Source organism: Geotrypetes seraphini, chromosome 6 (genome assembly GCF_902459505.1).
Source record: "Geotrypetes seraphini chromosome 6, aGeoSer1.1, whole genome shotgun sequence".
NCBI classification, from domain to species: Eukaryota; Metazoa; Chordata; class Amphibia; order Gymnophiona; family Dermophiidae; genus Geotrypetes; species Geotrypetes seraphini.
This window is the reverse complement of record NC_047089.1, coordinates 185,253,958-185,281,234: the sequence shown is the minus strand read 5'-3', so window position 1 is coordinate 185,281,234 and position 27,277 is coordinate 185,253,958. Positions and strand designations below refer to the sequence as shown.

The window sequence follows — 27,277 nt, the reverse complement described above, 5'->3', positions numbered from 1 at the left end:
TAAAATAAAATCATTTTTCCTACCTTGTCTGGTGATTTCATGAGTCTCTGGTTGCACTTTCATCTTCTGACTGTGCATCCAATCTTTCTTCCCTTCTTTCAGCCTGTATGCTTCCTCTACTCCAGACCTCATTCCCTCCCCCAACTTTTTCTTCCTTTCTCCTTGCCCTTTCTTTCTTTTTTTCCCTCTTGATGCCCCCTTTCTTTTTTTCTGTTTCCCTTCTGTCTCCCTGCCTGCCCCCTTTCTTTCTCCCTACCCTCCACAAAGCCACTGCTGCCACCATCGGGGGAAACAGGCCCCAAAGCCACCGCCACAACCATCGGGGGGAAAACAGGCCCCAAAGCCACCGCCGCAACCATCGGGGGGAAACAGGCCCCAAAACCACCGCCGCAACCATCGGGGGGAAACAGGCCCCAAAGCCACCGCCGCGGCTGCCCCAAGCTCTCTCTGCTTCCCCCGACATCAATTCTGCCGTCGGAGAGGAAGTTCCGCTCAGCAAGGCAGTGATTGGCTGGCCTGAACTTCCTCTCCGACTGCAGCCTTAGGGGATATGCACAGCCGGAGCGGACCGCCCCCCCCCCCCCCCCTTGGTAGCCACTGAAGACGTGGCAGCGGCTCCTCTCATGAAGTCCGATGCAGTCGGGGATCTTGAGAGGAGCCGCCGCTGCATCTTTCAACTTTGGAAAATACAGGCCGCTGCCGCCGCTTCCTCTCACCTCCCTCGAGTGAGCGACAGGGGAAAGCGTATGAGCGACGCCACTGAAAATAGTGAGCGATCGCTCATGCGCTCACCTTAGAGGGAACACTGCTCACGGGGCATAAGGTCCGAGCTATGGCAGCTTCTGTTGCTTTCCTCCGGTCTACACCTGTTGAGGACATCTGTAAGGCTGCCACTTGGTCTTCAGTTCATACTTTCACCTCCCACTACTGTCTGGATACTCTGTCCAGGAGCGACGTCCGGTTTGGCCAGTCGGTGTTGCGTAATCTGTTTGCTTAAATTGCCATCCTCCCACCTGCCCTTTTTTGGTTGGCTTGGAGGTCACCCACATGTGAGAATATGCTGCCTGCTTGTCCTGGGATAAAGCACAGTTACTTACCGTAACAGGTGTTATCCACAACCCGCAGATATTCTCACAACCCGCCCTCCTCCCCGGGGATGGCTTCTTTGCTAGCTATGGAACTGAGGACCACGAGGTGGGGATGCACCCTCTAGTGGGCAAGAAGGCATGCACATGCGTGGTGCAGCATAGCAAGCTTGAAACTTCTTCAAGTTTGCTTGAAAAGCTGTCCGCGTCAGGGCTCCGTGGATGACGTCACCCACATATGAGAATATCTGCCTGCTGTCCCTGGATAACACCTGTTACGGTAAGTAACTGTGCTTTTTGCATGAGGTAAATCTCTTTATAGTTTATAAATCTTTCCTTTTGCCTAAGTCTTAATAATAATATTGTCTTTATAGCTAAAGAGACATATGATCAAGAAACTTTTATTTTACTTTTGTGATTATGATAAACATACCAAGGGCCTCAAAATAGTACCTGGCGGGCCGCGAGTTTGAGACCACTGTGCTACACCGATTCCAAATCTCACACTGCTTGGGGATGTAAGTGCTAAACCAGACCTGGCTATAAAGCCTCCAGCCTTAAACTGGATAACTTGGCATCTCTATTACAACTTTCTTTTCCTTCCCTTCCCCCTCAGCAGGCTCACGGTTACTACCTTAATCCGGGCCAACCAAAGAAGTTGATCCATTCCTGGGTTTTCCCTTGGAATCAATTATACTGCTATGATTTTTACCATGCACGTCAGAGAGGCAAAACCAGGTCTTTTTAAGTGCCTGACTCCTGCCGAGCACCTTCACCACTTTGCCCAGTAAAGGACCTATTTTACCCCGTTACGAACTGCTAAGGGGGGATAAGACGGTCAGTCTGAGATCAATGCGACAACCGCCGCCCTCCTGTAACGGAAGCAGCATTCCAACCCTTCCCCTGCAAGGAACTCACCTGGCCGAGAACACTGAGGCTGTGAAGACACAGAAACAAGTGACGTTCCAGGCTGGAGCTCATCACGTAGGCAGTAAGCTCAGCACAGGCACACATTGGTTCAGCTGTAGCACAATGGGCCAATCACAACGACCTTAGAACTCTGAGTTTGTTTGTGATTGGCTCATTGTGCTGCAGCTGAACCAATGTGTGCCTATGCTGAGCTTACTGCCTATGTGATGAGCTCCATGCTTATGTAACATGCTGCTGATTTGTCAGGACTCGGACAGAGCTCAGCGCAGCACCGGACTGGAAGTAAGGTAGGCCTCGAGTTGGGAAGATAGGAACCCCAGTTTCATCCCCGTGGGAGTCCCGTGGGCCTTGGAGGGGGTCCACATGGGAATCCCGTATGCCTCGGAAGGGTCCCTTTGGGAGTCCTGTTGACCTTGGGGGGATCCCCGTTCCCGTGTAGACCTCTACCTTGGACTAGTCACTTATTTTTGTCGCCAAAAGCTGATGCTGATGTTGAAGAGTCTATTTGCATGTCATTGTTGGAGACTGCTAGAAAGCTCATTATTGACAGAGATAATCTGTTTTGATAATCCGCCGCTAAAATGCGTACAGACTAAACCGTCAGTAAACAGTTTAGCGATGGTGTTAAAGTTTTGAGAATCTGGGCCAGGGTCCTCTGTAGCAGGAGATGCTGTATCATCTCTAGGGGGGCCAGATCCGAATCTGGTGGAGGTCCCTGATCTCAGGGAAGACCTGACTGTGTGCAGGTTATTTAAGCCTTCAGTGCTTTTGGAGGTGATCATGGAATCCCTGTAGGAATTAAAGATAGAGACTCCACAGTCTTCCACTACACAGTGTTTATTTATGACCAACACAGAGGCACAGATCTCCTGTTTTCCCTCTCATCAAGACATTACCAAAATGCTCATGGACCATTGAAAGGTCCCAGAAGGGTCCCTTTGGGTGGCCCTATGCAAAAGCTCTATGCAATGAAACTGGAATTTAACCAGCTCTTTGTTCTTCCGAAAGTGGATTCACTGGTGGTGCAGATTACAAAGCATACCTCCTTTCCCAGTGAATGCAGCATGGTATTAAAGGATACCTAGGACTGCAGGCTGGATTTTGGTCACAAGAAGCTCTTTGCCGTCGCCATCTTGACACGCTCCTTGCCTTCCCTTTCTGATTTCTGGTGTGGATTATACGGTGGACGTCTTGAATGATATCTTTAGAGTGCTCAGTAAGCTCTCAGCATATTCCATTTCAGCACGTAGGATGTTGTGGGTCTGACAGTGGTCCAGTGACTCATCCTCCAAGGTGATCCTGAGTAGGCTTCCTTTCAGTTGCCAATTGCTGTTCTGTAAAGGTCTGGATGATCTTATGACTAGTGTGCAGGACCGTAAACCCAAGTCTTTGCCAGACAATAGGCCCCGGCCTCCTAGAGGTCCAGGGCATCCTAGCTTTTATCCCTTCAGATGTTCTAGTCAGTACTATGTGAGCTCAGAGCAGCGGTTTTCTCAGTCAAACAGCGGTTCGGCGGTTTCCGGCACCAGCAGTCGATAAGGAGCCAATTGGCTTCGACCTCTGAGAAACAATTCTGACGCCAGATATCTGGCTGTTCCTCTGAAGATCGGGGGCAGCTCTTAGTCTTCTCTCCCTTTCAGAATCACTGAGCTCTGGAACAACCTTACCTCCCCACTCCGGAATCTGAGCTCCCTCCAACTTTTCCGAAAACATCTGAAAACTTGGCTATTCTCAAAAATGTAATACTTCCTCCCTCTCTGGTATACTAAGCCCCTCTAAACATTCTTTATACTAAGGCCTGTAACCCTTCATTGGAGTTCCTTTTCTATCCCAGCTCCTGTAAACCGTGCCGAGCTCTACGATTGTGGAGAGGATGCGATATACAACCTAAGGGTTAGTTTAGTTTAGATTACCTTCGATCACTGGATCTTGGATATTCTTCGGAATGGCTTCAAACTCGAGTTTCATCAGCCCCTGTCAGAGCTCTTTCTGGATTCCCCGGCAGGAAGGCTGGAAAAGGTGGCCCGCGTGGAGGCAATGGTCCAAAGATTGCTGAACATCACAGCTATCAAGCCCATTCTGGAACATGGCTCGGGCAGATACTCAATATATTTCATCGTGCCAAAGAGAGGCTCCGAAGACTGGAGCCTAATCCTGGACCTTAATGCAGCCCTCAAAGTCCCCCATTTCAGGATGGAAACAGTTCACTCAGTAATCACCTTGGTGACTTCAGGGGAGTTCTTAGCTTCTCTGGACCTGATGGAGGCCTATCTCCATATTCCAGCCTTTCTAAGAGTACCATCCAAATATGTTTCGCACTTTGCCTTGGGGGTCCCTAATTGTAGCACACCCTTCCGTTAGTGCAGGCTGTCTCCTTATAGCATAGTTTATTTCAGGTTTATACTGTTTAATAACCTGTTTTGATTGTTTATGATTGTTATGATATTTCATGTTATGGGCAGATTAGACTGATTTATTAGGAAATTTCCCTGTACCCCTCCCTTTTGTCTGTGTCCTCTACAGTTGATTGTCTACTTTTCTACAAACTGAATACCTGAGGGCAGTCCTGAGGTAAGAGGGGAGGATCTAAAAAGTTATGTAATTGAGGTTTCCTACAAGCAGTCTTATGACTAGGGATACATAACCCAGGAATAGAGCATGGATTTACAAGAAAGAAGATTAGCAAAGGTAAGAACGTAATCTTTCGTTACTGGACTGTGTTAAGGGTTTGCAGTTACTGTGTTGTAACTGCAAAACCTTTGTGTTAAAGTATTTGAGGATGTTTCCAGCATTTTCCAATACAGTTAAATATAAGAGTTCTTTGTTGTGTATTAACTCTATTTCAGGTGACACAGTATAGTTAACTACACCTATTGAGGTGGGATTAAGTATACCATATTATGTCGCGTTAACAATTAATGTGCAGTAACTACTTTTGTTTTAATTATAAGATGCAGTCCTTCTCCATTCTCTATCTCATTTCTGCCTTAGCTGTTTATGCGAATTTACTAAAGTGCATTCATGGATATAGTTAATAGACACAGAGCCAGAAAAGCTATGATAAACACCGGAGAGAACTGGCCTGTATAGGTAACTAATCTGCGAAGGGTGATCAAACAAATTTATAAAAAAGCTCAGAGATACGAAACTATGAAAGGAAGGTTGTGAGACCTCCCTTGGAAAAAGAGTTTACCTTCCAGTCATAGTCCTTTTATAAAAAATCTTTGATCACTTCCTTCAAAGGTATATGTGAAAAACTCTTCTTTAAAAGCTTCAAAAAGATTTGTCCTAACAAGGTACTGCTTTTTTCAAATGTCACTGCACCTGTGGCAAATTCTAAAGAATTTACTTAGCTTGTAAGCAGGATTTGGGGGGGTCCCAACGTTGCCCCGTTTCGATCCCTGCTTCAGGGGACCCGATTGTGGATACTCTAAACAGGTTCCTAGAAACAGTTCAAGCTGGAGAAGGTTTCTGTTGTGACATGCAGGTGAAGATTCACTGCTGAGACGTAGTAGCTTCTAAGTCCTTAAACCGCTGAGCTCTTTTATAAATTTGTTTGATCACCCTTCACAGGTTAGTTACCTATACAGGCCAGTGCTCTCCGGTGTTTAGCTGTTTATGCAGCAATTATTACATGTTAGCTGCTAAAATGTTACATTAACTGTTAGCATACATTAATTGCTGCATAAACAGTTAAGGAAGCTCAGTAAAAGGGGCCCCTAAATCTCCTTGGGAAAAACAACTACAATAAGGGAGCAAAATTTTAATTTTTGTTTGCTGACTGAATTATTTGAAAGTGTTTACTTTAGAGAATGACACGGGGACAAATTTCCCCCCCCCCCCAAGAATGCACTTTCCCCATCCCTGCAAGTTTTGTCACAATACTTGTTCCCGCCCCATTCCTGTAAACTCTGCCTTAACTGCACAAGCCTCAAACATTTATAATTTTAAAGCTTTTGAGGCTTGTACAGGTGAGGACAGAGCTTGCAGGAATGAGGAAGGGACAGGAGAAGAACTCACCGGGACGGGAAAATGAATTCCCACGGGGAAGGGGAAAAATTTGTCTAGTTTATTTCACTTGCCACTTACTGCCCTTCCCTCTCAGTGCTACTGAATCACATTTTTTCTTTTCCCTGGATGCTTGCCATATCCTCACTGCTCTCACATGCCTAATTCCTGAGTCACTGTGTTTCCTATCCTGGGCAGCACCCCCATCTCAGGTGCTTCCATGGCACTTTATTCTCTCTCCTGGATGCTTTCAGCCAAGGCATTCTTCTTAGCTTACATTTCTTGCAGGTAATCTGGATGGGGAAGATGGCGCAGCAGAGCGGACAGTGGAGGATGTCTTTATCCGAAGATTTATATTTGGAACTTTCCATGGTTGTCTAGCCAATGAGATTGTGATCAAGCGCCGTGCCAATCGCATCATCATCTGCGCGGTGTTTGTGCAGAAGCTGGCACCATACAAGTTCTATTTTCTGATTGGCTACACAGAGACACTCCTTAGCTTTTTCTACAAATGTCCCGTTACCATGGAGGTACAGACTGTAGAAGAGAAAGTCATTTACAAATACTTATAGCAGGTGAGGGGGAACCACTTCTGGTTTCATAATTCATTTCATTTATTGCATTCCTTTCATTTTTTTCTTTCCTTTCTCTACAATGTGGATTCCTGGCCTCCATAAGAAAACATCTGACCAGTGCAGTATTTTCTTCTAGAGCATTCCAGGAACAAGGAAGGGAAACACTGCACCTTTAATACCTTCCTTTTTATTTTTTATACCTGCCTTAGACCACATGAGTCAAGATTATCCCAAAACAAAGAGACTACAGAAATTAATTAAATCATTATAAAGCACTTTCCTCTCAGCTTTCAATTTAAAGTTCCAGTAAGTCTTGGTGATTATCTTTTGTGAAAGCATGGTCTGTGTTTGGTAATCTGGAGCATTTCATAGGAAGACTCCACTACCTACACATTCCACCTCATAGCAGCTGGTATGTGCCTTATTCTGATTGTGCCAGTGGGGTGGAACTGCTGTTTAAGGGAAATATATCATCTGAGTCTGATTTTGGGAACGGCCAAGGTACTGTGCTGCTGTTGGTCACTTTGGGCTATGACTGCCCTCAGAGTTACATAAACAAAGTACTGTATTTGCAATATGAAGTTCAATCCTTATTCACTGGCCCTCTTTCTAAGCCACCTACTTTAAACTATAGTTTGCAGTTGCTGGAGAGAACCACTTCTGAAACTCTCATTATGTTCTGCCAATGTAAAATATAGCCCTTGGCCATTGTGCACAAACCATCTAAAAAAAAAACTGCTTAAGTAAGTATGCAATAATGCAGTATTGTGTGTGCACTGTAGATTTTACACAGGACTTATTACTGTGTTTATAAAAGGGTAATTTGGAGAGAGACTGACTAGGATGCACATGCATTACTTGCAGTGTCTTGTGATCACTTCTGCTATGATTGGCCACACTTTGGTAACCAGTGAACAAGGTACGTCTCTGCTGTGAGTAGTTGAAATAGAATGTACTGGGGGAATTCTGTGCAGTGCAGGATTTGGGCAGAATTCCCCACCTCCACATAACACGCAGATTTTGATGTGCAGAATTTTGTGAAAGTCTCTCCTAGGCTCTGCAGAGATTGCATGGCAAAAGGGGAGGAAGTGAACCGTTGCACAGTGGGTCATTTCCTCCTCTGCTGGCCCTTGACCTGACTGTTTATGTGAACTACGAGGACCTCCCAATAGCTCTGTTGTTAATTTAAACAGGTCTAGGGCTGGCAGAGGAGGAAGAAGTGACCTAATGTGCAGCAGTTCAATTCCTCCTCTTCTTCCTTCCTCACCTCAGGGATTGTGGGGGAGGGAAGAGAGAGCAAAATGATTGTATCTTGGGGAAGGAGGGGGAAGATTAAGGTGAATATGCTGTGGGGAGAGTGAGAATGGGGGCAGAGCAAAGTGAGTGCATCCTGGGGCTTGAGAAGGGCAGCAAAAGGTAAGTGTGCCATGGGGAAAGGAGACAGCAGGGAAAGCTGAGATTGTGCTGTGGGGTTTGGAACAAAACAATCTTGAGGATATGCCTTTGGTATGTGGGGATAAAGACTGATGGTATACCCTGGGGGAGAGGAGAAAAAATGAGGTGGGGGTATTGCATAAAAGAGAAGACTTTGGGGATAGATAGAATAAGAGGTTTTGCTGGGAGAGAGAACTGTACTTGGAATGAAAGAGGGAACTGGAAAGGGAATTTCAGGACTTGTGATGGAAAAAATCTCTGCAAAGTCACTCCAACTAAACAATGCAGAAGTTTTCAGAATTTAAAAGTACTGAGTGGAGAATTATCAAATGTTTTGTGCTGAATTCCTCCAGAAGTAGTGCATGGTTTGAACCAAAAGACAGTATTATCACCTGGCTTCTGCTGCTGTAAGTAATTTTGAGATTTATTTGCTTTAATTCATTGCAATGTTGTTTCTCCTCAGAACCTGTCCTGTAGCGTGCACAGACCCCTTTCCCAGACGCTGCAGCGTGAATAGCTCTGCAATGTTGTAACTAGAGGGCAACAGTTGTTCCAAGGCCTGTGTTATCCACCTTGTGAGGAGGACAGATTTTGAGCCTGAAGATCATTTTGTACTGAAGACTGCAATTTATCTTCCAGTAGCAATCCCATGAATGGCAGTAATTGGTTGGCATATGTGACTGGACAAGCTACTGAATGGTTCTATGGATGTAACACAGCAAGTCTGGGTAGGAGGCTTCTCTGTTTAGACTGTTCAACAAGATTTGAAGGATGACTACACTGGGTCTCTTCATCAGTAGCAACTTTAATGTGTAAATAAATACTTAATCTCCATCCAGTACCTGGTACAAAAAACTGCTTTTCGTGCACTTAGGGTTAGCATACATCCATAAATACATGGACATGTTTTCTTTTTAGAGGACTGTCTGGATAATTTTTCTCAAATGGGGGGGGGGTGTCTGTTCATGTTTAGCCAGTTCTCCCGACTCCCCCCACCAACCTCTTCCCCAGCTGTTGTGATTCAATCTTTGGGCAATGGCAACAAGGGGAGCTTGCTGCTGCCCAAAGATTGAATTACAACAACTGGGGCGGAAGTAGGTGAGGGAGTCAGGAGCTAGAGAGAGAGAGGTCGTGAGGGAAACTTAGTGGTGTCGGAGGATGGAGGGCTGAAGATTAAGAATCCACATCAGGAGAGGAGAAAGGGCTGGAGAAACAGAATGGAGGGAGGGCTAGAGAAACATGGAAATGGGAGAGTTCTGGGGAAAGCGTATGGAGGAGGGTAGTTCTGGATGGGAGAGACAGAAACAGCAGGAGAGGAGATTGGAAGGAGAGAGCGGCATCTTTGGGGTTGTAAGGAGAAAAAGAAGCACCCACAGGAGAGGAGGATTGCAAGGAGAGGGAAGTACCCATGGGTGAGGGAGGGAGAGAGAGAGCAAGAAGCATTAAAAGAGTTCAGAGGATGGGAAGGGGGACCAAGGAAATGGGTGAAAAGGGGGGAAGATATTTGGGGGAGTGAGCACAGGGCCATGTGTCCTCTTTTTTCGTCTTCCCCCTACATGCACTAAAGCAAAAGAAAGAGCCACTGGTAAATGCTAATCTGGCAGTATACCAAAGATGGGAGCTGGGGAGGGGCTGAAGCAGGTTAACAAATTATACTGTGGACGTTTAAATGAATTTCAAAGAAAATCAAATTGTGTAATTTTTGAGCTGAAATTTTTGCTTGATGTAAATTTATTTGACATACTGTTGTAGGTTACGTTAACTATATCCAGTGCCATGGCTTATCTGATTAGCTAGAGTTGGGAGTGTGTATTATGCGCATGTGTGTGTGTGTGTGTGTGTGGGGGGGGGGGGAGATAGTGTTCATAGCTTCTGAGAGGAAGGGATGCGTTCATATTTTCTCAGGGGTGACAAGCTGATTTCTTCATCTAGGGCTCATGATTTAGTTCTAAAAGCCAGGGTTACTGATTCAGTGGCTAGAATATACTGTACTGTAAAATAGGGGCGAAATCCTATGATGATTATGAACAAAATTTCTCTTAATTAGACCCCCCAGCCCCAGTTTGAATTGAGCTAAAGGTCCAAAGTAACAAGAAGAAAACTTTAGAGTTACTAGGAAGAAAACTATTTGCAGAATTCTGATGTGTGCCCCCAACCTAACATCTTTGCATGGGGGTTATTTTGGGATCTCTGTCTTGCCTAATGAATAATTTCTTACATCATCAGAAAACAACTTTTCACTACTAATAAAAATGCTAAGAGCCATGCATTCGCTTTGAAATTGTTATAAGCGTTTGCATCAAATTTTAATAAACAATCCTCTTTGGGTTGTTTGCTTAATACTCTATCTAGTGCAATAGGTGTGTCATTCTAGACAGACAGGTAATATCCCAGTGTTTGTTAGCTGGGCAAAAGGAATCCATTAAACTTTTGAATCTCCTTTCGCGAGAGGGCGCTGCTGCCCCCTTCAGTTTTTTCTTCTGCATGTGAGCTGGAAGGAGTCTTTCTGTTCTTTTTTTTTTTTTTTTTTTTTTGGGGGGGGGTCTTTTTCACGGTATTTTGATGCTAAGAGCTCCCCTAGTCGAGGGTCCAGCTCTGCCTGTGTGGAGGAGAAACAGACTGAGGTTAGCAGTTGACAGGCCATTCCCTCTGTGGTACTATTTTCCAACCTGCAGAAACCTTTTGGAGCTCTGGGTCTATTCCCCTTGTAGCATTGCTTGCCTACTGTGTTGCAGAGGCTTGAGTGCAAGCTTTCATGCATCTGTAGGGGGCTCAGCGGGGTCCTACAGCGTGCCCACTGTGTTTTACCTCCCCCCTTTTGGGTTTGAGGCAGTGATTCCCTCTCCCAGATTCAGCTATCTTTAGAGCTGAGGTAGGCCACAACACATCACAGTAAGGCTGTTACAGCCTATGAGGAAAAATGGGGGGTGGGGAGTCTGTAAAACCTGTTTTTGTAAGTTTCAGGCACCTTCCCTTAGGTTCCCCCACCTCTAAAATGCTGTTTGTTTTTCTTTTTGTTATTGTTTTGGTGCCATCTTGGATTTTCACTATTTTAAAGAGTTCTCCAGAAGCTTCAAATCACCTCATTTTGCCTCAAAACTGGCAGGGATAGAGTCTTCAGGCTCCTTTACCCCTAATTTATGCAAAGTTTGCACTGGATGGGTGTCTGAAGAATGCCCTTGCACCACGTGCCACTCAGCATGTGAAGGGCAGGTGCAGTTGGCTTAGCCTCTCCTTTGCTCTCTAGGGCTGAGGAACAGTCAGGGAGTCTGTTGGTTGGGACTAAATCCCTTCTAGAGCCCCAGAATGGTGGTCCTAAATGCAGGGGTGCAGAGCCCAAGAGACAAGCTGGAGTCATCTAATGGGAGACTCAGCATTTTCTCCAGAATTTAATCTAATGTGGAGAGCCTTTCAGGATGGCTGAAATCCCCAAGGAGAGTGTGGCAGATTTTGGGCCAAAATCTCTACCTGACAGCAGACCAAGAACCTCTAGAGGCTAAGGGCAGTCTAATTTTTATGGCTTCAGGTGCTTTCCGCAGTACTCAGGAGGAACCACCTCTTGGAGATTGTTCCAGGGATGTTCTCTGGTCCCAGGCAGAACCAAGCCTCCAGTTCTCATCCTGCTTCAAGCTCCAAGAAAGCACAATGATGCCAGGTCCAGAGCGATGGCTTTTAGGCTATGTGGAGGCCTGGGCACAGATCTCATCAGATCATTGGATACTGGAGATCATTCAGAGCGGTTACAAGCTTAAATTCACCCAGCCCTTAACACACTGGTTTCTGGCCTCCTTGGTGACCAAAGAAAACAAGCAAGGTTACGGCCACAGTTCAGAGAATGTAAGATATTTAGGCATGGAGTCTGTGCCATCAGCAAATTTGGGCTCAGTAAGATATTCCATATACTTAATCATGGCAAAAAAAGGCTCATATGATTGGAGACTAGTTCTGGATCTTACACATATTACTAATGCAGTGCTGAAATTTTGCGCTTTCACATAGACAGTACAATCAGTCACAGTGGCAAGAGCTGCGGGGGAGTTTCTAGCCTCTGGATATGACAGGCCTATCTGCACATTCCCATATTTCTGGATCACTGAAAATACCTAAAGTTTTATGTTCTGGAAAACCATTACCAGTTCTTGGCCCTTCCCTTTCAGTTGGCGACAGCACTTTGCACGTTCACTAAGATGATGGTGGTGGTAGCTGTGCATGTACACAGGATGGATTTGCAGATACATCCATACCTGGACGACATGCAGATCAGAGCTCTGTTGTTCTCGAAAGGAGAACAAGTGGTGGCCCACGTGGTCTGGGTTCTACAGATCCTAGGTTGGATAATGAATTTCTGAAAAAACCAACTGATTCCATCACAATCTCTGGAATAACTTGGGGTCTTTTTCAACACAGTAGACGGTCGTTTCTTTCTACCAGAGGCACACAGACAGAAGCTATGTGCTTAGATAAGCTTGTTGGCCAAACCAGCTCCAACTGCATGGCACTACCTCCAAGTGCTGGGTTCCATGGCGGCCATGATAGATGTGGTTCACTGGGCAAAAGCTCACATTCGAACTCTCCAGAACACTTTGCCACCTCAGTTGGACTCCCTGTAGGGGCACCGGAAGCCTAGGCAGTATGGACTGGTGGCTCCACCCACAGGCATTGTCAAGGGCCATGCCCCTCCACATAGCTTCCTGTTTAATTGTTCAGTTGTGAGGGTTCACTGCAACCAACACCCGATTCGGGCTAGAACTTTGAGTCATTAAACAGGCATTGCAGAAACTACAGAATAGTTTGGAGGGACAAGCTGTTCAAGTCTTCTCAGACAATGTAACAGCAGTAGCGTTTGTCAGTTGCCAGGGAGGCACCAAGAGTGCCCAGCTGGGTCTAGAAGCTCACTTACTGTTCAAATGGAAGTTTCTTCATCTTCTGGCTCTCTTAGTGGGACATGCAGTAGGAATGGACAGTGTCCAAGCTGATTTCTTTAGCAGACAGACACAAGATCCAGGTGAGTGAATGCTGTCTGCAGTAGCCTTCCAAACCATTGTTCATAGCTGGGGGTCACCCAATGTTCAATCTCATGGCAACAGCACAAAACAAGAAGGCGGACAGATTCTTCAGTCAAAGGTCCAAGCCTGGAAGTACAGGTGTGGATGTTGTGGTCTAGCTGTGACCTTAGAACAGGGGGTAGGGAACTCCGGTCCTCGAGCACCGTATTCCAGTCAGGTTTTCAGGATTTCCCCAATTAGTATGCATTGAAAGCCGTGCATGCAAATAGATCTCATGCATATTCATTGAGGAAATCCTGAAAACTGACTGGAATACGGTTCTCGAGGACCGGAGTTCCCTACCTCTGCCTTAGAGCGAGCTGTTGTACATGTGTCCGCTGTAGCCCATGTAGGAATGATCTTCCACAGGACTGCAAGCCATCAAAGAACAGTCTTTCTTGTGGCTCCAGACTGGCCCCACGGACTGTAGTATGCAGATCTTGTGCATTTTCAGACAGGCCCAGGTCTCAGACTGCGAGTACAATTGGACCTCGTTTCTCAGGCACCAGTAGTCATAGAAGATCTGCTTTGTTCTTAAGACATGGCTCTTTAGTGTGTGCTTTTGGTGCACAAGGGATACTCAAAAGTGTTCCTTGTTACTCTTCTTATGCTAAGGCATGGGAAACTATAGCATTGGTGCATTAAGGAAAAGAAGAACCTTTCTCTGCTCCAATCTCCGTGGCGTTAGCTTTCCTCCAGGCTAGCCTTGACAAGGGACTTAAATGGCATCCCTCAGAGTCCAAGTGGTGAGACTCTTGTTTCAGGGAGACTAAAGAGCTTCTTTGGCATCTCATCCAGACAGCCAGATTCCTAAAGGGTTACAAGCTAAAATTTGCTTGACCTCTGATAGATTGGTTTGTAGACTCTCCAGGTTGCCCGGACAAAGTGCTCAGGGCCCCCAATCTGTAGTGGGTATCCCTCGACCTGACATCATTGTGCCTGTCCATCAGGATGCACAGCACTGGAGTTGGGAGGTTAGGCATGTCAGTAGCCCTGAGAAAACACCTGCGACGTGTCACTTGCACACGGTTGGAAGCACTGGGCACCACAAGATCAGAACTCCAGGAGGGCCAGGTCTGCTATCAGGCCGAGGGTCCAGTCTAGAATCCATGAAGTTTGTCCAGACCTTTGCCAACAAGCACAGTTCCTGAAAAAGCAGTCAAGCCAAAGGAGCCTTGGAAGTGGAAACATTAGCCCAATGCAGACAGAGATGGAGCACTCTTGACACCTTAGTCAAACTTGCATAAGGGCATACAATGCATCTGATATAGAAAGTGTGCCTGCCAAAAAAATTTGAGGAGAGGGAACCACCACCTTACTTTCCAGAGGGCACTTTTGAGTGTTACAGGCGCATGCGACACAAGATGTTGCTAAAGCAGCTTTAATGCCTACTGCAGCTGCGTCAAAGAGCTTCTTAAGGTCCACATCCACATTGGGGGAGAAAGGTGCATCTTGTCACCTGCAACACCCAAAATCCATCTTAGGCTGATCAAAAAATTAAATCCCAGTGTGGCATAGCTCTAGCAATATTCAGAGCATATCAGAGCACCAGGGGAAGTAAGTACACACTGCAAAGCCAGGAGGTAGAAGTGGATGAAGCCAGCTGAGTGACAACAAAGACCTCCTATAAAGATTCAGAAAGGTCTGGCAAACCCACAAAATCCAAGTGGCACAGACTTGCGATACCATTTCCAGGCTCCCAAAACCCCAGAGGGATCCACAGATCCAGCACACAGTCTCTGATCCCAATCATGGGAAGCGTTGCACCTATAAAGACAGGGTCAGCAAGCAAATCATCCGCAATTGGACATCCCCAGATCAAGGTCAGGCAGTGCAAGTAAAGTGGCAAGGAGAATCTAGAATGTGTCAAAAGGAGGAAGGCTACTGCTATACCATGCAGGTGTATTGGGACTGTGCAGGGGGAGAACACAGTGATCCGAAATCCAGAGTGTAAAAATTTCAAAAATTGTGAAAAGGTGCCCGGCTTCAGGGCATAGAGCACCCTAAGGAGGCTAAACTCAGCCTTTCAGAAGCAGCGCAGAGTCTGCAGCTTGACAGATGGAATTACCAGCTGTGCTGAGCCCCAAAATCCACCAGCATTTGGGCATCAGCAAAAGAGAGGCCAAGATGAATGCTACTCTCCCCCCTGCACCACGTGGCACAAAAATGCTCTAAAAGCATTAGAATTGTGCAATCCTAGCACAAATCCACAAGAGAGCCCAAGGACTTTATCCCAGCAAGTTTCCACACAAAATTTGCAGTTTTTAAGAAGCATTAGAAAATAAAACACTAAAAATCCAAGATGGTCACACTCACAAAATTCGTATCAAAATCACATTTTTTTCACACTTCCCAAACATTAAAAACAGTGATTTTAGGATTTTTTAGGAGGAACATTCAGAAACACTCAAACTTTTCAAACCTGTGTACTCACTGTGACCTGATATGATCAGTTGAAGTGCTGCAAGCCTGCTTTCAGCTCTCTCACAGTAGCTGGATGAGAATAATCACTACAATACTGGGAATGCTCCTACAAAGCTGATCTTCGAGCTGCCAGACAGATTCCAATGTCCGACTATACCTCCACCCTTTCAGACCATCATATGTGCCCTGGAATGGGCAGAGGTGCGATGACACAGCTGGCACCCTGTGAGACACCGCTGAGCCTCCTAAGGGCACTTAACAGCCTGTGCTCAATCCCTGATTAACCGAAGGTGAGACCACCTCAGAGATAGCCCTGAGCGTGATACAACTATGCAGGCTGGCCAACAGGTACATAGAGGGATCGGCCTGTGAATTCTCAAGCAAGTTGAGCTTCAAAATCGCTCCAAGCACTAATTCACCCAAAAAGGGGACAAAATTACATTGAGTTAAAACAAAATAGGGAGAGCAGAACACATACAACTGCATCCATGCATGCAGAAGGTAAAAACTAGAGGGAGCTAAACAGCCCAGTGAAGTACTATAGAGGCACAGTGAAAAATTTGGAGTGGATTTCTTCTGCAACCATTCGGCTAAAGGGAAATAACCCTACTGTCTAGAATGTCTCACCTATTGCACTGGAAGTACTGTTCATAGAAGCTAATAAAACAAACTGGTTTGGCAGACATGGCTTTCTTCAGTAGCGTAGCAAGGATGAGAGGCACCCAGGACAGTGGTGCCCTCCCCTCCCCTCATCTGTCTCCCCACTCCTTCCTTGATCCCACCTGCTGCATACAACCTCCCTTCCCTCTCTAGTTGAAGTTGTTGCTCACGGTAGGCAACAACGTGCTCCTTGCGACCCTGTCAGCTCTCCCTCCAACATCATTTCCTATGCAAGGCACCCAGAAGTGATGTCAATATTTTGGCCATGAAGATGCTACCAAAATCATGTTTTCTTTGTTTACTCTTATCTTTGCTAGAATGCATGATCGTTGGTCAAGGGTTGTGCTGATAGGTTTCAGGTTTTCTGCTGCAGCAGGTACTTTTGAGAGAGGAAAATCTCCCAAGTGGTTGTGAATGAAGGCTCATGATGAAGGAACCCAGTTTTGGATCTGACTGATTCAAGGTGTCCAAAGCAGCAGTAGAAAAACTACCAGGTCAAAAAAGTTCCAGTACTAATGTAATGAATGTATTTTCCCTTTATTACACAGGTTACTGAACTTAAACCTCTGTGGTATTTTCATAATAACCTAGTTCCAAAAGGTAATTTTCCCTTGTTTTTCAGACTGTTCATCGCCACACAGTGCTTTGATCCCTACCCCAAATCTAACATGTGTTTTTGTGATTAATAGTTACCTTTAAAAAAAAAACCACAATTTTGTTGATTTAGCGATTTATTTTGTTCCACCAGTAACAAGGTCATACAGAAACCAGTGAAATAGATACAAAGCTGGACAGAATTCCAGTCTGCTTCCTTCTGTATTATTGTCACCAATGCTGATCACCAGTCCCCAAATGTACCATAAAAGAAGGTGCCAGTAGGCTTACCCTACATGCCCAGTAACATTAGGAGAGCCAACGGATTTCAACAGTCCAACATAAACATTCTAAATAAGTCAACTATTACTAGACTCTGCTGTTTTTATTTCCTAGTGGAAAAAAAATAAAATAAAAAAATAGTTTTTTGCCCTTGTAATGGGGCTCATTTCTGTTGATTTGACTTGAATGTTACAATCTGTGTCTAAATCACATGCATTGCTAGTTTGGAAATAATTACCTCCAAATTAAAACAAGTAATATATTAACACAAAAATCAACACTGAACAGAATGGATTTTTAGCCTTGGATGTAAAAAAAAAAAAAAAAAAAAAAGTATGTACAGATTCACATTTCTGAAAGAAACAAGAACATTAACACTGAGCATACAAAGGAGATCTGGCATTTCTACACAGCAACATCTGGAGACATCAGTTTTTAGCACAAAAAGCAGTTTTACAGCACAAGATTACTGTAGTTTAGCCTCTCACACCTCCCCTTCAAGAACATTAAAGACTAGATAAAACCTCAGTAACACGGTTACTACTGAGGGGGATCTGGATGCAAGTTCCAGACAGAATAAAAACAAATTTCATTGCAGCAACAGTTCAAGCTCCCAAGATTACATATTTGAAAAGCGCCATGATGCCTGCACTGATCAGCCCTGAGATGGGCACAGTGACAAACCATGCCAGGAAGATATTCCTAAACAGACGCCAGTCAACAGCTTTCTTGGAACGAAGCCAGCCAACTGAGACTACAGACCCAACCTGAAAAGAAAAAAAAAGGTTTATGAGGTGCAAAGTTTATTACCAAAAAAAGTATCATCAGACTGACTGATACGGTTAGCTAATCGAGTATCCTTTTTCTGCCCACATACTTTTCCTCATCTGCCTACCATTTTTGCTCAGATTAGTGTCCTCTTCTATCAAGTAGATTAGTACATAAGGGCTTTACAGTATAGCCATTCCACCCTCTTAGCAGAACAGAGCTAGAGGTCTGCATGGGAACGGGAATCCCCCCTAACCCACGGACTCCCCTCTGGCCCACGGGACTCCCACGGGGACCCCTTTCTAGCCAACAGGACTCCCACGGGGATGGAAGGCTTTGGAAGCAGGGTTCATCCATATAATATAATGGACATGTCAGTCTTAGTAAAAGAGGGGGTTTATAAGTTAATTACAGAAAACAAAAAAAGGGTTCCACTAAAGAGATTCCACAAGGAAGATAGCAGCGAAACACAAAAGAAACTGTGGAATTGATGATCCTGTCAGAAGTAATTGCTGCTTTTTATGGGGACAGAGAGGATTCTGGCGGGGACGGGTAGGATTTCTGTCCCCGCGCAACTCTCTAAACAGAGCACAGTAATAGCAACTGATTTAATACAGTCTTATCTGGATCTACTATGGTTCTTATTCTCAGCAGCTGCAAGTCATTTAAGATTCCAGTTTTCTTTCCCGAGAACAAAACTGGACAGAACTCTAGTTCTTGTGGAAAAAATGTTTGGATAATGTATTAGAAAAATAAAGAAACAGAAAAATTATCTTTAAATAATGGACATCAGTATGAACCTTGGTAATACCCCACGAGGAACTAATTGGCTCAGGCAGAAACTCATTAGTGACTAGCACTAGACCTTAAGTCTAAATAAGGACTGCCTCATACATCACATTGTCCGTGTGTTTATCAATTTCAACAAAACATTTTCTCCAGTAGAACTAACTCTTGACTATCTCCCAAGACTCGAAGAATATAAAGTGCTGAGGTGCTGAGAATAAAGTGCTGAAAAATGCTCAAAAGAGCTAAAAAAAAAAAAAGGTTGTAAAGTGCAGGTGCAAACACTTGACGAGCCACTGTTGAAGCCGTCGGGCGACAGGCCACTGTTGCAGACCGTCAGCACCGTCCACCAGGGCGTATGTGAGTAAAGCTATCGCCTGGGGGAACAAAAATTGTAATGGCGTCTTGGGGATTTTAAGACGCTTGGAGAACCCAATGGAGGCGGTACCCAAAGGCTGACGTGATGATGTCAAGAAATGCATCCGGATAACCAGCAAACAAACTCATATGCATCAGATTGGTCAAAAAGATATGAATGAATCGGATGAAAAACACAGATGTTAAGTGACAAAACATTTGTCCACATTTTCGTTAAATCTCATGGGAGGAAAAGACCTCAATTGAAAGATCCAATAGTTCTCACGTTTAAGCAAATGGGCACTCCTGTCACCATTGAAATCTGTGTGGATCTGTTCTAGAATGCACCATCGTAGTTGAGAGAAATTATGTTGGAAAGTATGATTGTGAGACACCATTGGAGCAGTTAATTTTTTGGTGTTCAGGCAACTGCAGTGTTCAATCAATCTAATTCTAATGCTGCGGGTCGTGCATCCCACATAGATCAAACCACAAGGACATGAAATTACATATACTACAAATTTAGATTCACAGGTGGTATTAGATCTAAGAGAGTACTGTTTGTTAGTGACAGGATGAACCCATTTATTTCCAGAGACAGACGTGCTGCATACAGAACATTTACCACATGGAGAATGATATCCTTCACCATGTTGGAATTGAGGTTTCATCTGAAAATCTGAAGAAACTAAATGTTCCGAAAGGTTTTTTTTTCCCTGGGTGAAGGCAATACAAGGGTTTTCTTGAAAAGCCTGGTGGAGTTGGAGGACATGCTAGTGGGATCTGATGCTGGCCACTATCTCAGAGGATCGTGTCAAATGTGATAGAAAACAAATTTGATTGGTGGAAACTTCCCTAGTGTTTCCCGCCAGCATCAGATCAGGATTGGCATGCCACGCTCTTAGATACCCTTTACGAATGACACTTTTAGGGTAGCCTCTCGCTAAAAATCTGTTCAAGCATTTTGGCTTCTTTTCTAAAGTCCTCATCAGAAGTACATATACGCCTGGCACGTAAAAATTGGCCGATGGGAATGGCAGCCTTAAGGCGTCTTGGATGACAGCTGGAGAAAGACAACAAATTATTTCTCTCCGTATCCTTGTGATGTATCTTTGTGGATAGTCTCCCATTCTTTAGGGTCACACTGGTGTCCAAAAAAGTGATAGAATGTTCATGATGAATCATTGTAAATCGTAAATAGCTGGTGCAGGAGTTTAGCCAAGTAGCAAAAGTATATAGATGTTCTTCAGTGCTAATCCAAATAAAGAAGATGTCATCAATAAAACGCATCCACCCTAATACATGTTGAAACTGTGGGTTGGTGTATATGAAACTGTGGGTTGGCGGTAGTGCCCATAGCGACCCCCTGAAGTTGTTGATAATATTGGCGGTCAAATCTAAAATAGTTCTTAGTCAAAACAAGATGGGCCAAGTTCATCAAAAATGAGGTAGAAATTCTGCCAGGGTCCCGTAAGGCTAAAGTTCTTGCTACAATATCTAAGGCTTGCTCTTGGAGAATGCTGGTATACAAAGCTACTACGTCTAAGGTGACCAAATATGTATTCGTGTTGGGAGGATTTAGAGTTTGAAGTTTATTTAAAAAATCTGTAGTATCCTTGATAAATGATCTAGCTCTACCCACAAAGGGTTGGAGATTTGGTTGGGTCACTCGGAAGGAGGACATAGTTCTGGCAGTCCTCCAACTGCCGGAGGACCTCTGATTCATATTGTAATCTGTTGTGAATTACAATCGAGCCTCCCTTATCTGACGGTTTAATGATAAGGCGTTGATCTTGTTGTAAAGATTGGAGGGCCTGAGATTCTATTAGCTGTCATGTTCATTGTGTTCTCCAAGCGTCTTAAAATTCCCAAGACGCCATTACAATTTTTGTTCCCCCAGGCGATAGCTTTACTCACATACGGTGCCGACGGTCTGCAACAGTGGCCTGTCGCCCGACGGCTTCAACAGTGGCTCGTCGTCTTTTCCATTTGTATTAATCTTGCTCCTGAGGAAGGTATCAAAACGGAGGTCTGTCGAGTGGAGACTTCTACAGATCATACAGTTCTAAATGAAGCTAAGTATTTGAGTTTATGGACTTTGTATGTGCAAACAGCCCTTGGACAAATTTTAAGGAATTTTCATACGAATTGCCAAAGACGACACAATCTTTAATCAATGGAACTATTGTTTTTGTTATGAGTTATATTGATTAATTCTGATCGTTTTTGATGTGTTTTTGTATGCTTAATTTTTGATGTTTCACAGCATGATCAATTTTTACATGGATTTTTCATACCGATAGGTTTTTAATGGAAACAAGACACAATTAATGGACTGGGTTTGACTGGGTAGTTTGTTAAGTGTTTGCACCTGCACTTTACAACCTTTTTTTTTTACCTCTTTTGAGCATTTTTCAGCACTTTATTTCTCAGCACCTCAGCACTTTATATTCTTCGAGTCTTGGGAGATAGTCAAGGGTTAGTTCTACTGGAGAAAATGTTTTGTTAAAATTGATAAACACACGGACAATGTGATGTATGAGGCAGTCCTTATTTAGACTTAAGGTCTAGTGCTAGTCACTAATGAGTTTCTGCCTGAGCCAATTAGTTCCTTGTGGGGTATTACCAAGGTTCATACTGATGTCCATTATTTAAAGATAATTTTTCTGTTTCTTTATTTTTCTAATACATTCTTCAAACATTTTTTCCACAAGAACTAGAGTTCTGTCCAGTTTGTTCTCGGGAATAAAATTAGAGAATGACACAGGGAAAAAAAAATCTGTCCCTGTCACCGGACCATTCACCGCCCTGTACCTCTTGCCACCTCACCGCCCTTCAGCGGCCTTAGAATCTTCCTCCCTCTTACCTTTGTGGCGCATTAGTAAAGAAACTTAAGGGAGGGAACACAGTCACCGATCGTGTGCGGCCCCCCCCCTCCCTCCGGCCAAATCTATCTCCCTCCCCCTTACCTTCGCGGCGCTTTAGTAAAGAAATTTACTGAAGCCGGCGAAGCCTGCCTGTGCCTGCAGTCGCGTCAGAGGAGAAGCTTCTGCCCACACACACACGCGACTGCCGTAAAGGGGAGGGAGGGAGATAGATAGATTTGTCCATAGGTAGGGAGGGAAGAGGCCGCGTGCGATTGGTGACCGCGCACCTTCCCTCCCTTAACTGCAGAGACAAAGCCATTCACCGCTTCATGGGGCAGTGGATGGCCTTGTCCACGTGCTCGCAGTGAGCCATTCCTCCCCCCTCCCCCGTTCGGCGGGTTACCTGCAGTACCCGCAGGTAACTGCCACCGTGTCATTCTCTAGTTAAGATGACCAAGTAGAATATTATTTGTTTCTGTTACAATACATTCCTTAACCATTCAAAGCATTAAACAATTGCACAACACTAAATCTCAGAATTCATGACAGCAAAAGAGAGCGAAGGAGATAATGGTTACTGCGGATGGGCAGACTAGATGGGCCTTCTGGCCTTTATCTGCCATCATGTTTCTACAAATGTACATTTTATTCAACTTAAAACTGCAATTAGTTAGTTTTCTGAGATACTATTCTGTAAACTGAGATCCAGTTAATTTTTTTTAACTTCCAATTTTATTACTACTATCTCATGGCCTGTATAATGTTCCTTTAATCCTCCTATTAAAGTTGCTGAGAGACATTGCTTAAGTTTCTATCCAGGGAGCGTACATCAATCTTACTTACTTTACAGTGTGTTGTGCTAATAGGGAGGCCCACATTGGAAGCAATTACAACGGTCAAAGCTGATGCTAGTTCAATGCTGAAGCCACTGTGAATATAAAAGAAGTTGGTCACAATAAAAAAATTTTCTATTTATTTTTGTTTTAACAAAAATCCCAAAATTTCTATTCCACAAGCAGCAACAGCAAAGAATAGTGTATTAATTCACACACACATATGGCAGCCTCCACAAGGCTGATGACCTTTCTCCTGTGCTGTTAAAAATCACTCAGTCTAGTACTGCAAATCAACTCCTACAAATATTGTTGAATAGGTCTCTGTAACAATGGAAATTTTCAATAAAAATCATTTTAAAAAACGTATTACAAAGCATGGCTAACATAGTATGATATGGTTACGCAAGCATGCATGATGAAATAGAGCATTGAAGACATGGAATGACAACATTGCATGACAGATAAAAATTCTTCCAAAATATAAATATATCTTTGTGCTGGAAAGTACATGCGGTTGGAATACAAACAAGTACACAATTAACACTTGTATCATACGTTATTCAACAGGTTCACCACTCAAATTCGGTCAGACTTTTTGATTGCCTTGACAAAACTGGTTCTCAAACTTAATTATTTCTTGTTTGATAACAGGATTTTTCTCCAAACTCAGGAGAAAAATATTCAAGGTTTGCTTTATATATGGGGTTGTTATTGGGTCAGCAGCTGCCCCAAGTATAATTTATAAGTCACCAGATTTGAAGAGACATACTTATATCAATCTCCATGGTTTTAACACATTAAAATCTGGTTACGTTTTATCAATGACGTCTTTTGTATCTGATCTGGTCTAGTCCTGATACACAATTACCTGCTTTTTTAGACTGGATTAATGTCCAGGATAAACATCTAAAATTTTCTATGTCGTCGGTTAGCATTTTTGGATGTTCAGGACTTTAAGAGATCAGACTCCATAGGTGTCTCTTGAGGGGAGGAATGCTAGCCTAATACCTAACCCTTAGTAAGCCTGGTTCTAAGAGAGAGGTTGTAGAGGCTCAGCATTAACAATAGTTTTCACAGCAACCTGTGAACTACTGTATGGGAAAGGTAAACTTGGGTTTCAGTAGGTTATATCATTGTAGTTCTTTTTTTTAGCTCAGCAAAATCAGTTAGACAATTGTGTAGCCTGATAAAGGACCACATTGATCACCTTGACGGACATGAGCTGATGAGGACCAGCCAGCACGGTTTCAGCAAAGGCAGATCTTGCTTGAAAAATTTGCTGCACTTCTTCGATGGAGTAAACAGGCAGATAGACAAGGGTAACTCGGTCGACATTGTATATCTGGACTTTCAGAATGCGATCGACAAGGTTCCGCATGAACAACTACTTCAAAAATTGTGAGCCATGAAATGGAATTAAGGGTGAAATACTCATGTGGATTAAAAACTGGCTGGAGCATAGGAAACAGAGAGTGGGGGTAAATGGACAATACTCGGATTGGAAGAGTGTCACCAGTGGAGTGCCGCAAGGCTTGGTGCTTGGACCCGTGCTCTTCAACATCTTTATACACGATCTGGACATAGGTACGACGAGCGAGGTAATTAAATTCGGATGATACGAAGTTATTCAGAGTAGTGAAGACGCAGGGGGATTACGAAGATCTACAACGCGACATAATCAGGCTCGAGGAATGGGCATCAACATGGCAGATGAGGTTCAACGTGGATAAGTGATGCATGTCGGTAACGAAAATCTCCTGCACAAATACAGGATGTCTGGGGCGGTACTTGGAGAGACCTCGCAGGAAAGGGACTTGAGAGTTCTGATCGACAAGTCGATGAAGCCGTCCGCGCAATGTGTGAGGCGGCGAAAAGGGTGAACAGAATGCTAGGAATGATAAAGAAGGGGATCACGAACAATCGGAGAAAGTTATCATGCCGCTGTACCGGGCCATGGTGCATCCTCACTTGGAGTACTGCATACAGCACTGGTCACCGTACATGAAGAAGGACATGGTACTACTCGAAAGGGTCCAGAGAAGAGCAACTAAGATGGTTAAAGGGTTGGAGGAGCAACCGTACAGCGAAAGATTAGAGAAACTGGGCCTCTTCTCCCTCGAACAGAGGAGATTGAGAGGGGACATGATCGAAACATTCAAGGTACTGAAGGGGATAGACTTGGTAGACAAGGACAGGTTGTTCACCCTCTCCAAGGTAGGGAGAACAAGACGGCACTCTCTAAAGTTGAAAGGGGATAGATTCCGTACAAACATAAGGAAGTTCTTCTTCACCCAGAAAGTGGTGGAGAGCTGGGAAGTTCTTCTTCACCCAGAAAGTGGTGGAGAGCTGGAACGTTCTTCTGGAGTCTGTCATACGGGAAAACACCCTCCAGGGATTCAAGGCAAAGCTTGATAAGTTCTTGCTGAACACAGACGTACTCAGGTAGGGCTAGTCTCAGTTGGATGCTGGTCTTTGACCGGAGGGCCGCCGTGTGAGTGGACTGCTAGGCATGATGAACCACTGGTCTGACCCAGCAGCGGCAATACTTATGTTCTTAACCAGGAATTGCAATTTATTTGCCTACCCAAAGATTACTGGCTGTCGATACAGGTCTTTTTTGGATAGGATGCTTGCATTTCAAGCAAGTAAACAACAGTCCTGGTTGGGTAACTATATTAGTGGAGCCATGCTTTCTTATGGCGCATTTTGAAAATAAATTAAGACTGTACCATTTGATAAATTTAATTCATAACAAAAATTTTACATTGTCTATACTCTAGGTCAGTGTTCTTCAACCTTTTTATACCCGTGGACCGGCAGAAATAAAAGAATTATTTTGTGGACCGGCAAACTACTAGGACTAAAATTTAAAAACCCCGTTTACGCCCCATCTCCGCGAGCTCGGTCCCCGCAAACCATCTGATCCCATCTGCACAAGCCGCAATTATGATTTTATATTGAACGTATTTTATTAAAGTATAAAAAGAAACAATATTCTGAACAATTGTGATTTTATAAATACAAATATACAGAGCACGGACCAACAAAACCCCTGTCTCCCCTCCCCTTCACATATATCCCCTCTACTATCAAGAAAACTGAACAAGCCAAGTTATTATAGAATGCTACAAAGAAATATCATGCTAACAGAATACTACAGTCCCCAGTTATGTCTCTTGCAGGATATATATTTCAAATCTGATATATTCTAATGACAAAATAGAAATAAAATTATTTTTTTCTACTTTTTGTTGTCTCTGGTTTCTGCTTTCATCTTCTTTTCTCTCTTTTCCTTCCAGCATCTGCCCGTTTCATCCAATGTCTGCCCTCTCCCCCTTCCATTATGTATCTGACTTCTTTCTATGCCCCTCTTCCCTGTCCATCCAGCCTGTTCCTCTCTCCTTTTTACATCATTCATTTGCAGCTTCACTGCCTTCTTCATTTTTATCTCTCCTACACCAGATCTAGCATCTTTATCCCTCTTTCATTTCTCTGCTGACCCCATTTCCAGCATCAGTCTCTCTACTTTCTCATTCCTCTCTCTCCCCTTTCCCTCATCTGATCTCTCCATTCCACCCTGACCCCTTCCCCTCCTGTAATCTCCATGCCAGATGTTTCCTTCCTTTTTTCTTTCTCCCTTCCCTCCTTCCTTTTTTTCCTTCTCCCTTCCCTCCTTCCTCTATCCAACATTAACTCGCTTCCCATCCCTTTCCCTCCTCCCCTTCCAGCAGCATCTCTCCTTCTTCTCCCTTCTCTCCTCCCTCTATCCAACATTAATTCTATTCCCATCCCTTTCCCTCCTCCCCACCCAGCAGCATCTCTCCTTCTAACTCTCTCCAAGTCCAGTAACAGCTCTCCCTTTATCCAGCAGCTTCCCTGCCTCCTACAGTGGCTGTCTCCCCTTCCAGCAGCTCTCAGTACTTGCCTGCAGGAAGTTGCCAGTAAATCACTGCCCTGGCAAGTAGGAGAGCTGGTGGGAGGGGAGGAAGTCACTGTGAAGGCTCCCCAGGATCTTGCTCGCACACGTTGACCATCTCCCTCTACCTGCACCTGAATCTGCTGCTCTCTCTGCGGCCCTCTTCAGCAACTCGGCAGGGGCGGCGATCAAGACAGGCTGCCGATGTCGGGACCTTCTCTCTCTGAGTCCCGCCTATTTTGTTTCAACTTCCTGTTTCCGAACAGGCGAGACTCAGAGAGGGAAGGCCCCGACGTCGGCAGCCTATCTTAATCGCCTGAGGCTGGGAGGAACATTAATGCGCAGGAACCGCAGTCGGCAGGAAATTTAACTGCCGACTTGATCTCGCTGGCCCTGTGCGGACCGGCAGAAATTTTCTGCAGACCGGCACCGGTCCGCGGACCGGCGGTTGAAGAACTGTGCTCTAGGTAATGTTGTACTTTTACTACTAGTATTTCGCTGATTGTCCAGTTCTCTTCTTTATAAACCGGCTATAAATCGTTTGATTGTGGCAGTATAGAAGAATAAAGTTATGTTATGTAAGATATTATTGTCTGGATGCCAGGGAAATTTAGAAGACTGAACCCTCACTCCACTCATAAGGGAGGAGGAAGTAGATGGAACTGGCTGAGAGTCTAAATTCAGCTCATGCAAGGACTCAAAAAAAGCAC

General features: G+C 44.4%; 2 protein-coding genes across 5 annotated transcripts in view; one reads left to right on the top strand and one right to left on the bottom strand.

Moving 5' to 3' along the window:
* MRPS24 (mitochondrial ribosomal protein S24) overlaps positions 1-9,776 on the top strand; it is a 28,802-nt gene extending 19,026 nt beyond the window's left edge. The window contains exons 4-6 of one of the 2 annotated variants that reach the window (XR_004539924.1): positions 6,312-6,598; positions 7,463-7,517; positions 8,496-9,776. Coding sequence is in view for 1 of the 2 variants with exons in the window: in XM_033949294.1 (XP_033805185.1) it covers positions 6,312-6,595 (284 nt within the window). In the remaining variant the exon portion in view is untranslated. The remainder of the gene's footprint in view (positions 1-6,311; positions 6,599-7,462; positions 7,518-8,495) is intronic. The other variant, XM_033949294.1, reaches the window with a different exon arrangement.
* Positions 9,777-16,879: 7,103 nt separating this feature from the next.
* SLC20A1 (solute carrier family 20 member 1) overlaps positions 16,880-27,277 on the bottom strand; it is a 140,606-nt gene continuing 130,208 nt past the window's right edge. For all 3 annotated transcript variants that reach the window (XM_033949292.1, XM_033949293.1, XM_033949291.1), the window contains 2 exons: positions 22,659-22,743; positions 16,880-17,804 (listed from right to left, as the gene is read on the bottom strand). In XM_033949292.1, the coding sequence (XP_033805183.1) occupies positions 17,643-17,804; positions 22,659-22,743 (247 nt within the window). In that variant the 3' untranslated portion in view covers positions 16,880-17,642. The remainder of the gene's footprint in view (positions 17,805-22,658; positions 22,744-27,277) is intronic.